The sequence below is a fragment of the Equus caballus genome, chromosome 18 (assembly GCF_041296265.1).
Source record: "Equus caballus isolate H_3958 breed thoroughbred chromosome 18, TB-T2T, whole genome shotgun sequence".
NCBI classification, from domain to species: domain Eukaryota; kingdom Metazoa; phylum Chordata; class Mammalia; order Perissodactyla; family Equidae; genus Equus; species Equus caballus.
This window is the reverse complement of record NC_091701.1, coordinates 76,758,193-76,772,926: the sequence shown is the minus strand read 5'-3', so window position 1 is coordinate 76,772,926 and position 14,734 is coordinate 76,758,193. Positions and strand designations below refer to the sequence as shown.

At 37.6% G+C, this 14,734-nt stretch overlaps 1 protein-coding gene across 9 annotated transcripts in view; it reads left to right on the top strand.

Annotated features, from left to right (window-relative positions):
- ORC2 (origin recognition complex subunit 2) overlaps nucleotides 1-14,734 on the top strand; it is a 53,745-nt gene that overhangs the window by 13,779 nt on the left and 25,232 nt on the right. For all 9 annotated transcript variants that reach the window (XR_011428341.1, XR_011428342.1, XR_011428343.1 and 6 more), the window contains 3 exons: nucleotides 2,867-2,959; nucleotides 3,645-3,676; nucleotides 6,665-6,725. Coding sequence is in view for 6 of the 9 variants with exons in the window: in XM_023622343.2 (XP_023478111.2) it covers nucleotides 2,867-2,959; nucleotides 3,645-3,676; nucleotides 6,665-6,725 (186 nt within the window). In the remaining 3 variants the exon portion in view is untranslated. The remainder of the gene's footprint in view (nucleotides 1-2,866; nucleotides 2,960-3,644; nucleotides 3,677-6,664; nucleotides 6,726-14,734) is intronic.

The following is a 14,734-nucleotide window of genomic DNA, read 5'->3' as shown; positions in this document are numbered from 1 at the left end:
GTTGGCACTGATGAGGGTCATATTAGAATTAATTGTAAGACCTTCGTTTCTGAATATACTTTGATTTAATCATTTGCAAAGTTCAGTTTTTCTGACAGGTGTAATATTAAATTCATCACTAATTTTGAACTTAACATGGTACATACAATAATTTACATTAATTGATGTATTTCTTAGTGTTTATTATCTACATCAGCAAATTAAAAGTTTTTTGATATGTGAAAATGACTAATTTCTGTGTAGGATCTTTGAGAAACCAGAGAAATGTAATACTATATAATGTAATTATTAGAGAAAAGATCAGAGAGACACCAAGACCAAAATGAAACCCTAGGACAGTGAAGCAGGACAAAGAACACTGGAGAAGAGGGCAACTAATAGTGAAAAGAAAAGGGGAACCCCAGAGGAGTAATCAAGTAGTTCTCCAAGCTGATAATCAACATGTGTCACCACGATGATATGTCCTATATCTGTAAATATTGTCATGTTGTACATTTCTGTCATCACATCTGAAAGAAATATACAGTCATGAAAGACAGTTTTTTGGATAATTTGAGACTGATCATATTTTCCAAAATCTGTGTTTAGTTAGGACTTGTGTTAGATTATGATGCTCTTTAAAGAGTTTCTTTGACTCATTAAGTGTTATTGCTAATTGTGTTTACATATAAATATATTAGGAAAATTAAATTCCTTAATATTTTTTAAGTAACTTAATGATCTGCCAGAAAGTCATATATTACTCTGAGTATAAATGATGATTAACTATCATTGGGCTAGGGGCCGGCCCAGTGGTGCAGCAGTTAAGTTCACATGTTCCGCTTCTCGGCAGCCCGGGGTTTGCCGGTTCGGATCTCGGGTGCGGACATGGCACTGCTTGGCAAAAGCCATGCTGTGGTAGGCGTCCCACGTATAAAGTAGAGGAAGATGGGCATGGACGTTAGCTCAGGGCCAGTCTTCCCCAGCAAAAAGAGGAAGATTGGCAGTAGTTAGCTCAGGGCTAATCTTCCTCAAAAAAAAAAAAGAAAATTGGGCTAACCAAGATATAGGACTAGACATAGACTAAGGGTTAGAGTGGAAGGCTTTGTAAAATACAGAGAACATGTCCAGGATGAGTAAATGAATGCAAACAAAAGAACAAAGGTGAAGTACCAAGTAGAAAGCACAGGAGGGGAGCCAGCTTGGAGAAATAGATGACACTAGGGAAGTTGAAAATAGATTGGTTAGATAGGATCAGATAATAGCCTGATGAGAAGCTATCATTAGGCAAAGGGGAATTTTATTTTCAAATTTCTAATATGTTGCAGACCAGTTGTATAATATAATGTATAATGTATAATATGTATAATAATAATAATAATGTATAATATAATATAATAATATTATATATGATAATATAATATAACAATGTATAATATAATATAATACAAATGAATTATTAGAAAAATCAAAATAAAAAGACAAAATATAAACCCCAATTTTTAATTATTAGTCAGTAGCCGTACACAATGACTGTCTCTTGTTCTTTTCCTCTTCTTCCTTTTTCTTTGTTTCTCCTTTTGTAGTGTAATAGTCATTTAAAAGCAGATAGAGAATTTTTGTTTCAATATAAAACCAATATGATCTCAGGTAAGTTACTTTGTACTTACGTGGCTTTTTGTTGATGTGGAGTTTTTTCCTATCCTGTGGATCAGCAGCCTTTAATCCAAAAATGGTATATTTTTCTGGTGTAAAAAGAAGGCCAAGGCCTGAGCCTTAGGCATACCCACAGGTAGAATGTTGAGGAGGATGAGGACAGGGAAGAAGAGGTGGATAACTACCAACAGTAGTCGGGGGCCAGGGTAATGTCATAGAACCCAAATGGAGGAATAATTTCAAAGAAAGATTTTTAAAAGACTAGTAGATGATACAGAGGACCAATGAGGTTAAGAAAAAAGAAGCCAGTGCATTTGTGGGGACTGTCATGAATATGTCAGGTCAGTTTCAAGATTGGAGGATAAAACAATGTGAAATAGGTTAGAAAGAGTTTGAGTCAGTAAAGTGGGTTTAACTTACACAAATTCAACTCTATTGTCTCCTTTAAAAAAAAAAAGGAAGGAGATAATTTAAATAATGTATACCTTTTTTCTTAGTGAACGGTGTCCCAGAGTGTGTTAATTTGGGAAATGTAAATCTCTTCCTTCAGTTAGGCTCATTTCCCACATGCCTATCATAGTGTGAGAATGTGAGCATCTTTAAAGATAAAGACTGTATTTTTCATTTAAAATGGCCCCTTCTATTTAGAAGCCAACTATTTCGTCTGATGCTCAATTGAAGAAACGGCCATCTATTCAATGCTATATTATATTTTACACATTATTCATAGGTATTATACAGTTTTAGACACAAAATAAAATATACCACATTTTATGAGAGATTTAAGAGCTTTTAAAGTATAATTTTAAATATACACAGTTTCAATTTGATGTTAGATCCCACTTTCTGGCCATTCTTTCTTACCTCCTAGCAAAGATGTGCCTCAAGTGTATACTGTAAGGAAATAGAAGGAGTCTAAGCTGATCAGAGGAGAGGGAGGGAGATGTTAATTCGAGAAAGCAGCAAGGTCAAAGTTAGTTCTCTATTTGTGTTTTTTTAAGTCCTGTGGGTAATTGAAGAAAGGCTTAAAGATGCTTGGGACACAGCGAGTAGAGCTGAAAGCAGTAGTACTCAGTATGGGTAGGTTTGTTTGTCTTTCTGGTAATAGTTGCAGGCATGTTTTTTTCTTTCTTTTTTGAGAGTTTATGTGAGTGGAATAAGGCTGTTGCTCCTCTTCAGCTGCTGTTGCCCATTAAAGGGTCTTTTACGTATTTCTTTTGTCTGTTTATAGCTTCCGAACTAGCAAAAACACCAAGAAAAAGTGTTTCATTCAATTTGAAGAATGATCCTGAAATTATGATAAACATTCCTCAATGTAGCAAGGGTAAGATTTTGCCTCCGTTCTTTGAAGAGAGTTTTCATAGTTGCTTCAAGTTACAGTATGTTACTTTTTTTTTTGTCAAAGTGCATTTTTGTATATTTTTTACTTTTCTATTCTGAAAATTGATTCAACAGCGTGCAGTTAATACTCCAACCTGTGTGCCTTAGTATACCTGTATTTAGCTATCAATAAAAGGGCAAAATATCTGTGCTGGTTGAAGTCACGCAAATTGACAGGGCCAACTAGAAACAGTCTTAAAACCCTGTTGTCATTTGTTTGAGTTAGCCAAATGTTCATGGAAGATTTGCTTTGGCAAATACTATTTGAAATAAGGTTTTGGGGGTTTGGGAGTCTTATAGTTTGTAGAGAATTGTGGAGCAGTTGTTTTTAAGTGACCCATTCCAACTAGGTTAAACAGTATACTTTTTAAATAATGAACAATGAAAATGGATCCATTTTTTCTTGTTAGATGAGTACTACAGAAATTCAGGATGTAGCTGTCACTAATGGGAGTAATCATGACATTAATAATGACAATTCAGCCTCTGGTGGAGATGCAGTTAGTTGAGAATTCATTAGTAAGTCATGGCTTCTAGGTAGAAACGGCAACTTTGCTTTTAATGTAACTAGACTATGATAAAAAGTGAAGTGTTTGTAGTAAGTAATGGCTTTTTGTTTCATTCTTTAGGGCATCCTGCTTCAGACAAAGTTCAGTTGAAGGTAAGCAATTGAGTAAAAACAGGCAAAAACCTTGGTGTTACAAAGTAAGACGTGATGAAAAATACCCATTTTGTCTCTTAATTTGTATGGTGCTTTATAATTGACAGGTATTTGCCAATTAAATACCTAACTTATGATGACGAATGTGAGATTCAGAGAGCTGAAGTGATGTGTCTCAGTTCATTCACCTAACTAGGAAGGAGAAAAGCTGGGAAATGAAGCCAGGTCTTCTGGACTCAACTGTCGTGACTCTTCTGTCAGAACTATCCCTGAGTATTTTCAGCTTAGAAGAGCTGACCTGGGAATTTTAGGGTTTTGGTTTTGTTTTGTTTCACTTTTGTATATAGTGTTCTGTTGTTTCTTGGGAGATTGATCCCAAGGTCCATTAAATCCATTAATCTATCCTTTTATAATTTACATTTGAAAACTAAATTGGATTTGGTAAATTCATTCCAGGGTAGCTGAAAGGAACTGACTATTTTTATCCTCTCCTTTGTGTTTTTGTGGGTTTGTTTTTTCATTATGCCTTGTCAAGTGGCCCTTCCTGGATGTGGGCAAGCCCAGATGGGCATGATGAATCCAGGACGATGAGTATGTGAGTGGTGAGTTGTCTGCGCCCGGGCAGCTGTAGATTTAGACATGCCTGGACTTGTGCACAGGCTAAGTTCGGGGAGCTCCTTGGGTCAGAATGTGAGTGCAGATGTTCAGGGCCATGGTTCTGGCCTGTGTGGGAATGTGCCATTTAGGCAAGTCGGGGTGTGGGATTGGACATGTCAGAGCCTCCTTTGTCTTTATAATGCTTTTTTCCTGTATCATATCTTGTATATTACTTCACTATGAAAGAATAAACCTCATTCCCTTAATCCAGTGAAGAATGTAGATATACTAGCGTAATTTTTCAAGTTGTGGCTCATAACACATTAGTGGATCCTGTCAGTCCCCAAGAGACCATCAGAAAACCTGTTAATCAAAGGTTCTATCTACCACAATAAGAGACAACATCACTATAACAGAATCTAAGTGCACTGTCTTAGAAGGGGACTTCAGGAGAGAATCTGTGTGCTGTGGATAGGGCTTGGGGATCTGGACTCGAGGGGTTTAAGGCACGTCTGTCAAGTTGGGGAACTGATCTGTGTTAGACAGATTTATGACATGGCATTTTAGGAGTGGTGGACACAGCAAGGAGAGGGCCTTGAACTGAGTCTTTCTAAGCAAACTGTTGTTTGATCAGCAAGCTGTTCGCCTGCTGAGTAACCTGTTGTCCTGATGGGAGAACAGGTTGCCCAAATGAGCAAACTGTGGAGGTAAATTAGTTTGCAGAAATTTCTGTAGCAAAGTGGAGTTATTTATTAGTTCATGGCCTTATCTTTTTGAGCAAGAATTTTCTGAAATGGTTATTTTGACACAGGTGTTCTCAGACCTGATAATTAAGCCATATGGATGCAGGTTGTCACAACTGTCAAACTTGAAATCAGATTAATGGACATGACCTACAGTTTAAAAAATGAAATAGAATAAATAGAAAATTTCTTTTTCTAAGTATTATTTCAACAGAATTTGTTTCAGTTATATATGTACAAGAGTAATAGATCAAGGTGGCAAAATGTAAAAAACATTTTTGAAGATCTGGATCAAAAAAATTTGAAATATACTGTAATATACTTTATAAACCCATTGGGATTGGCTGAATTATTATGACACTATTCTTAATATCCCAATCAAAATTTATTAACATCTATAACTGGCACAAACAACTGATCACAAGACAACAGACTTAACTTTTTTGTCATTTTTCATATTGCCAAAAAAATACAGGATACTTTATCTTTTTATTAATACCATAAAAAGTTAACATGTGTATAGCAGTGGATATTTTAATGAGGTTGAAATTTAATGGTGTTAAAATATATTATGTAAGGGAAGGAAAAACATACTATACTTCTGTAAAATGTTTAAAAATACAGAAGTAAAAGTTATAAATGTGTTTCTCTCTTCTTCATAGAATGTAATGCTTTAACACCAGTTAGTTTCCCTTTTTTTGGTGAGGAAGATTAGCCCTGAGCTAACATCTGTTGCCAACCTTCCTCTTTTTTTTTGAGGAAGATTAGCCCTGAGCTAACATCTGCTGCCAATCCTCCTCTTTTTGCTGAGGAAGACTGGCCCTGAGCTCACATCTGTGCCCGTCTTCTTCTACTTTATATGTGGGACGCCTACCAGAGCATGGTTTGCCAAGCAGTGCCGTGTCCACACCCAGGATCCAAACCAGCGAACCCTAGGCCGCCAAAGTGGGCTGTGCGAACTTAACCGCTGTGCCACTGGACCAGCCCCAACCTTCCTCTTTTTGCTTGAGGAATATTGTTGCTGAGCTAACACCTGTTCCAATCTTCCTCTATTTTAAATGTGGGATGCCTCCACAGCATGGCTTGATGAGTGATGTGTAGGTCTGCACCCGGGATCCAAACCTGTGAACCCTGGGCCACTGAAGCAGAGTACGTGAGCCTAACTGCTACACCACCAGCCCAGCCCCGAACACCAGTAAATTTCTCGTGCATTAAAAGACGTGTTGCGGTGTTTGTAGGAGTACCTCTTTACTTGCTTCCTCGTCATCACTGCATATTATTACCTTTTTTTAAGAAAAAATTCTGCTAATCTGAGTGAAAAGTGGTTCAAAGGCTGATGTCTTTATGTGATGAAAGTACATACATACTTTACCGCCATCTGGAATACAGCTTCTAGAATCACTCTCAGGATCCTTTGGAAGTTGTTACATGGTTTTTGTTGTTATACTCTTTTTATTTCTTTTTCCCCAACAAATTGCTTTGTCATTGTCTTCTAGTTCTAGGAACTTGGCTCATCTGGTTCTAATGTAGTTTATTGAAAACAAGATATTTTTCTTCTTTTCTAGCCTCTTTCAGATCCATCATTAATTTCCATGTCATCATTATTACTTGACTATTTAACCTATATTGCTATTTTATTTTTAAACAGAACAATGATAAAGGTGAATTTCTGTCAACAACGCCTCGTGGTCTAAGGAAAAGATTAATGGGTATGTAGTTCTTTTTACACTGAGTTTTTATAAGAAGAAGCCTCTGAACAAGGGGCAATAATGGTTAAATATACAGATTCTAGTCTTAGACTGCTTGCTGCTTGTCTTCGGCCTGCCACTTCCAGGGACTTCTCTGTGCCTCAATGTTGTGATTTGCAAAAAGGGATAATGATACTAGCCTCGAAGTTTCTTGTTATTTTTTTTTCTAGGAAGATTGGCCCTGAGCTAACGTCTGTTGCCAATCTTTCTCCTTTTTTTTTCTTTTTTCTCCCCAAAGCGCCAGTACATAGTTGTATATCCTAGCTGTAGGTCATTCTAGTTCCTCTACGTGGGACGCCACCACAGCATGGCTTGACAAGTGGTGCTAGGTCCGCACCCAGGATTTGAACTGGGGAACCCTGGGCTGCCAAAGTGTAGCGCGCGAATTTAAACACTCAGCCACAAGGCCAGCCCTCCCAGAGTTGTATTGAGATTAATTGAAAGAAAGAGTGTCAAAAGTGCTTCGTTTAGTGAGTGACTGTGATATGTGCTTAACAAAGGTGGGCTGTTATTATCTTTTATTATTATGACTACTTATTGCTATTTCTTGTCATGGAAGAAAGGATATGTTCATGTCCTCCATTAAACCATAGGTTCCATAAGGTCAAGGATTATATATTTTTAACTCCAATGCTTAGCACTATGTCTTTTACATTATAATCAATGGATGTTGAGGTTGCTTGAAATGTCTCTCCAATAAAATAACATGCCTTTTAGTTTATTTGTTTTGAGATGGTTTTAGTAGTTCTATTGATTCATTTAGAAATTTTATAATGAAATAATTTTGAATATTCATAATTGTACTGATTGCTATACAAAGCCAAGTAAACAGACATGGGTCCTGCCTTCTGGGAAATTAAAAATGGTTTTAGATTTTTAAATATTTAACTTTGGGGCAAATGACTTGTTGACTTTTATATTTCAGACAGATGTCAGCTCCTTTCTTGGGGTTGACCACTTGACAATAATATTAGCTAAGATTCTCAAATCCATACTGTAGTCTTTTCAAGGTATATATTTCATAGAGCTGTTCATACTACATTTTTAATCAACTTTAAAATGATAATACTAAATGACCAGATATCTGAAGCAATAAAAGCTGATGTATATAATTATGATTATTATTATTTTATGTCAAATACATCCCATATGCTATGTTTCGTCCTTACCCCAAAGAAGAATCCTTTTCAGAGAAAGGTAAAACTTCCTCTTCTTTCTCACCAGCAAACATGGATACCTACGTGTGTGATATGTACATATAAATAAGGAGGAGACTTTTTCTGGTACCTCCTACCACTTCTGACCTGTGCACTGCCGTGGGCAGCATTCACTGCAAATCTAAATCTGCTAAGTTATATCTGCCCACAAAACCAAGCTTTCTTTTTTCTTTTTTCTTGAGTTCATAATAGTTTACATCAATGTGAAATTTCAGTTGTACAGTATTTCTTGACTCTCACCATGTAAGTGCTCCCCTTCACCCCCTGTGCCCACCCCCCTCCCCACTTCTGGTAACCACTGAACTGCTTCTTTGTCTGTGTATTTGTTTATATTCCACATATGAGTGGAATCATCTGGTGTTTGTCCTTCTCAGACTGGCTATTTCACTTAGCATAATTCCCTCTAGGTCCTTCCATATTCTTGCAAATAGGATGAATTTGTCTTTTTTTCTGGCTGAGTAGTATTCCATTGTATATGTACACCACATCTTCTTTATCCAATCATCGGTCTGTGGGCACTTGGGTTGCTTCCATGTCTTGGCTATTGTGAATAGTGCTGCAGTGAACATAGATGTGCATATGTTACTGTGGGTTGTTGATTTCAAATTGTTTGGGTAGATAACCAGTAGTGGGATAGCTAGGTCACATGGTAGTAGTATTTTTAGTTTTTTGAGGAATCTCCATACTGTTTTCCATAGTGGCTGCACCAGTTTGCATTCCCACCAGCAGTGTATGAAGGTTCCCTTCTCTCCACACCCTCTCCAATATTTCTTATTTTCAGTCTTAGTGATTATAGCCATTTTAACAGGTGTAAGGTGGTATCATAGTGTAGTTTTGATTTGCATTTCCCTGATGATCAGTGATGTTGAACATCTTTTTATGTGTTTGTTGGGCATCTATATATCTTCTTTGGAAAAATGTTCATCTCCTCTGCCCATTTTTTGATCGGGTTGTTTGTCTTTTTATTGTTCAGTTGTGTGAGTTCCTTGTATATTATGGAGATTAACCCTTTGTCATATATATGATTTGCAAATATTTTCTCCCAATCGGTGGGTTGTCTGTTTTGATTCTAGTTTCTTTTGCCTTGCAGAAGCTCTTTAGTCTGATGAATTCCTGCTTGGTTATTTTTTCTTTTGTTTCCCTTGTCTGAGAGGACATGATATTTGAAAAGATCCTTTTTAGTTTGATGTCAAAGAGTGTACTACCAATATTATCTTCCAGGAGTTTTATAGTTTCAGGATGTATCTTCAAGTTTTGATCCATTTTGAGTTTATTTTTGTGTATGGCATGAGATAGTGATCTACCTTCATTCTTTTACATGTGGCTGTCCAGTTTTCCCAACACCATTTATTGAAGAGACTATCTTTTCTCCATTGTATGTTCTTGGCACCTTTGTCAAAGATTAGCTGTCTGTAGATGTGTGGTTTTATTTCTGGGCTTTCAGTTCTGTTCCATTGATCTGTGTGCCTGTTTTTGTACCAGTACCATGCCGTTTTGATCCTATGGCTTTGCAGTACATTTTAAAGTCAGGGATTGTGATACCTCCAGCTTTGTTCTTTTTTCTCAGGATTACCTTAGCAATTCGGGGTCTTTGGTTGCTCCATATGAATTTTAGGATTCTTTACTCTGTTTCTGTGAGGAATGTCATTGGGATTCTGATTGGGATTGCATCTAATCTGTAGATTGCTTTGGGTAGTATGGACATTTTAACTATGTTTATTCTTCCAATCCATGAGCAAGGAATCTCTTTCCATCTCCTTATGTCATTATCAGTTTCTTTCAGTAATGTCTTATAGTTTTCATCATATAAGTCCTCCACCTTCTTGGTTAAATTTATTCCTAGGTACTTTATTCTTTTAGTTGCGATTGCAAATGGAATTGTATTCTTGAGTTCTCTTTCTGTAAATTCATTATTGGAGTATAGAAAAGCAACAGATTTTTGTAAGTTGATTTTATACCCTGCAACTTTACTGTAGTTGTTAATTATTTCTATTAGTTTTCTTATGGATCTTTTGGGGTTTTCTATATATAATATCACGCCATCTGCAAACAGCTATAGTTTCACTTCTTCACTCCCTATTTGGATTCCTTTTATTCCTTTCTCTTGACTAATTGCTCCGGCCAAAACCTCCAGTACTATGTTAAGTAAGAGTGGTGATAGTGGGCATCCTTGTCTCGTTCCTGTTCTCAGGGGGATGGCGCTCAGTTTTGCCCATTGAGTATGATGTTGGCTGTGGGTTTCTCATATATGGCCTTTATTATATTGAGATAATTTCCTTCTATCCCCATTTTGTTCAGAGCTTTTATCATAAATGGCTGTTGGATCTTGTCAAATGCTTTCTCTGCATCTATTGAGATGATCATGTGGTTTTTATTCCTCAATTTGTGGATGTGGTCTATCATGTTGATTGATTTGCGGATGTTGAACCATCCCTGTGTCTCTGGTATGAATCCCGCTTGATCGTGATGTATGATCCTTCTGATGTATTGCTGAATTTGGGTTGCCAAAATTTTGTTGAGAATTTTTGCATCTATGTTCACCAGCGATATTGGCCTGTAGTTCTCCTTTTACATGCTGTACTTGTCAGGCTTTGGTATCAGGTTGATGTTGGCCTCGTAGAATGTGTTAGGAAGTCTTCCATCCTCCCTAATTTTTTGGAATAGCTTGAGAAGGATAGGTATTAAATATTCTCTGAAAGTTTGGTAGAATTCCTGAGGAAAGCCTTCTGGTCCTAGAGTTTTATTCTTTGGGATGCTTTTGATTGCTGTTTCAATCTCTTTCCTTGAGATTGGTCTCTTCAGATTGTCTGCTTCTTCTTGATTTAGCTTTGGGAGAGTGTAAGAGTCTAAGAATTTATCCATTTCCTCTAGGTTACATTTTGTTGGCATATAGTTTTTCATAGTATTCTCTTATAATCCATTGTATTTCTGTGGAGTCTGTTGTTATTTCTCCTTTTTCATTTCTGATTTTGTTTATCTGAGCTTTCTCTCTTTTTTTCTTTTTAAGTCTGGCTAGGGGTTTGTCAGTTTTTACTTGTCTTCTCAAAGAACCAGCTCTGTGTTTCATTGATCCTTTCTACTGCCTTTTTTGTTTCAATAGCATTTCTGCTCTGATTTTTATTGTTTTTCTCCTTCTGCTGACTTCGGGCTTTGTTCTTCTTTGAGTTAGGTGTAATTTGAGATTGCTTATTTGGGATTTTTCTTGTTTGTTAAGGTGTGTCTGTATTGCGATGAATTTCCCTCTTAATAGGCTTTTGCTGCATTCCGTATGAGTTGATATGGTATGTTATTATTTTCATTTGTCTCCAGATATTTTTTGATTTCTCATTTAATTTCTTCAATGTTCCATTGCTTGTTCAATAGCATGTTGTTTAGTGTCCACATCTTTGTTCCTTTCTCAGGTTTTTTCTTTTAATTAACTTCTGGCTTTATAGTATTATGATTGAAAAAGATGCTGGTTATTATTTGAATTTACTTTTTAAAGATTGACACCTGAGCTAACAACTGTTGCCAATCTTTTTTTTTTTTTTCTACTTTTTCTCCCCAAATCCCCCAAGTACATAATTGTGTATTTTTTTAGTTGTGGGTCCTTCTAGTTTTGGCATGTGGGACACCACCTCAGCATGGCCTGATGAGTGGTGCTGTGTCTGCACCCAGGACTCGAACCAGCGAAACCATAGGCCCCTGAAGCAGAGCATGTGAGCTAACCACTTTGCCACAGGGCTGGCCCCTATTTCAATTTTTTAAAATTTGTTGAGGCTTGCCTTGTTTCCCAATATATGGTCTATCCTTGAGAATGTTCCGTGTGCATTTGAGAAGAATGTGTAATCTGCTGTTTTTGGATGGAGTGTTCTATATATATCTATTAAGTCCAGCTGGTTTAGTTTTTTGTTTAATTCCACTGTTTCCTTGTTGATTTTCTGTCTGGATGATCTGTCCAATGATGTGAGTGGGGTGTTGAGGTCCCCTACTATTATTGTGTTATTTTTAATGTCTTCTTTTATGTTTGTTAATGGTTGCTTTATGAACTTTGATGCTCCTGTGTTGGGTGCATAGATATTTATAAGCGTTTTTTCTTCTTGATGGAGTGTCCCTTTGATCATTATATACTGCCCCTTTTTGTCTCTCTTTACCTGTCTTATCTTGAAGTCACCTTTGTCTGATATAAGTATGGCAACACCTGTTTTCTTTTGTTTGCCGTTAGCTTGGAGTATCGTCTTCCACCCCTTCACTCTGACCCTGTGTTTGTCATTGGAGCTGAAATATGTTTCCTTGAGGCAGCAAATTGTTGGGTCTTGTTCTTTAATCTATACCACCGTTCTGTGTCTTTTTATTGGAAAATTCGATCCATTTACGTTTAGGGTGATTATTGACGTATGAGGGCTTACTGCTGTCATTTTATCAGTCGTTTTCCGGTTTTCCTGCATTTCCTTTGTTTCTTGGCCTGTGCATTTTGGTCTACCCATTGAATTATGTAGTTTTTTATGATGTGTTTCTTTGTTTTTTCCTTATTTATTTTTTGTGTCTCTGTTCTGCTTTTTAGTTTAGTGGCTACCCTGAAGTTTGTATTCAGAATCTTGTGTATAATATAGTCCATTTTCTTTCTTTCTTTCTTTCTTTTTTTTTTGTGGAAGATTAGCCCTGAGCTAACATCCACTCACAATCCTCCTCTTTTTGCTGAGGAAGTTTGGCCCTGAGCTAACATCCATGCCCATCTTCCTCTAATTTACATGTGGGACGCCTGTCACAGCATGGCTTGCCAAGTGGTGCCATGTCCACACCCAGTATCCGAACCAGCATACCCTGGGCTGCCGAAGCAGAATGTGAAAACTTAACCACTGTGCCACCAGGCTGGCCCCAGTATAGTCCATTTTCTGATGGCCTCTTATTTCCTTAGTCTGAACCGATTCAGTCCCTTCCCTCCTCCCCTCCTAAGTTGTTTTTCTCATATCTTATTCTAAGTTGTGTTGTGAGTTTGTAGTTAAAGTGACAAGATTGTCGTTGTTTTTGGTGTTTTCCTTCCCTTTATCCTAATGCTATAGTTGAATATTTGCTATCCTATTGTGATTCTATGTGTCTCCTTACTCTGTGTTTTGTGACCCCTTTCTCCTTTTTCTCTTTTCAGGTGTGAGGGCCTTCTTGAGGATTTCTTCTAGGGGTCATCTTGTGGCTACGAAGTCCCTTAGCTTTTGTTTGTCTGGGAAAGATTTAATTTCTCCCTCATATCTGAAGGATATTTTTGCTGGATAGAGTATTCTTGGCTGAAGATTTTTATCTTTTAAAGTTTTGAATATGTCGTTCCAATCTGTCCTAGCTTGTAAGGTTTCTGCAGAGAAATCCGCTGAAAGTCTGATAGGAGTTCCTTTGTAGGTTATTTTCTTCTGCATTGCTGCCCTGAGTATTCTTTCTGTGTCATTCATTTTTGCCAGTTTTACTACTATATGCCTTGCAGTAGATCTTTTTACAGTGGCAAATCTAGGAGATCTGGAAGCTTCTTCCACACATATTTCCCTGTCTTTCCCTAGATTTGGGAAAAATCTAGATTTGGGAAGTTCTCTGCTATTATTTCTTTGACCACACTTTCTGCTCCATTCTCCTCTTCACCTTCTTGAACACCTATGTTCTTATGTTGCATTTCCTCACTGAGTCAGATATTTCTTGGAGACTTTCTTATTTCTTTTTAGTCTTAGTTCTCTTTCCTCCTGTGTCTGGAGCATTTCAACATGTCTATCTTCGATTTTTCTGATTTGATCCTCTGTGATGTCCACTCGAACATTCAGGGAATCCATATTTTGTTTTCTCTCTTCCATTGTGTCTTGCATCTCTAGTATTTCTGATTGATTCTTCTTTGTAGGTTGAATCTCTTTTGTGAAGTAGCTCATGGACTCGTTGAATTGTTTCTCTACATTCTCTTTTACCTCATTGACTTTTTTGATGATAGCTATTTTGAATTCATTGTCATTTAGCTTACACATTTCTGTGTCCCCAGGACTGAGTTCTGGGTGCTTGTTGTTTTCTCTCTGGTGTGGAGATTTGATGCAGTCTCTGATGTTGGAAGGTCAGCTCTTTCTCATTCTGATATTATTCGGTTGCAGTTACAGCCTATCGCCACTGGATGGGGGTTGAGAGCCACGTATTCTGAGTGCTGCGCCCCCCCCCCCCCAACCTTCAGCTGAGATGGCGCAGTGCAGGTCGGGGGAGGGGCTCTTTCTCCTGCATGCACTCCAGGATTTCTTGATCACATCTTGCTATCTGGTCTCCTGGGGTCATGGCTTGATGAGGTAACCCTGTGTGAAAGCTTTCACCCTGTTAGAGGGCTTCCCTCTAGGCTGCACGGGCCATGGGAGTCCTGGGTGATCCAGTGAACGCACGGCCCCTCCCACACTCCTTCCCTCATGCAACCTCCCACGGCAGTGACCGCAGTCTTTAGGGGAGGAAGTGAAGTTCTCTCTTACCCTCTTCCAACTCCTCCCAGGGGACTGCAGCCTCTCCACCCACTGTCATGTGGCTGCATGTCTCTCTGAGGTTTTTGTGTTGTTAGAATGTGTTCTGTTGGAGTATGTTGCCCCTTTTTGTTGTATGTTGGAGGGGAGAGAGTCACAGGCAAGTTCACTCCACCATGATGTTGATGTCACTCCCAAGCTTTCTTTTTTTCTCTTTTAGTATCTATATTTGTTATATGCTAACTCTGGATATTCTGAAATATATCTATTAGTCAAAATAAATATACTGATTTAGTTAAGTTATTTCACT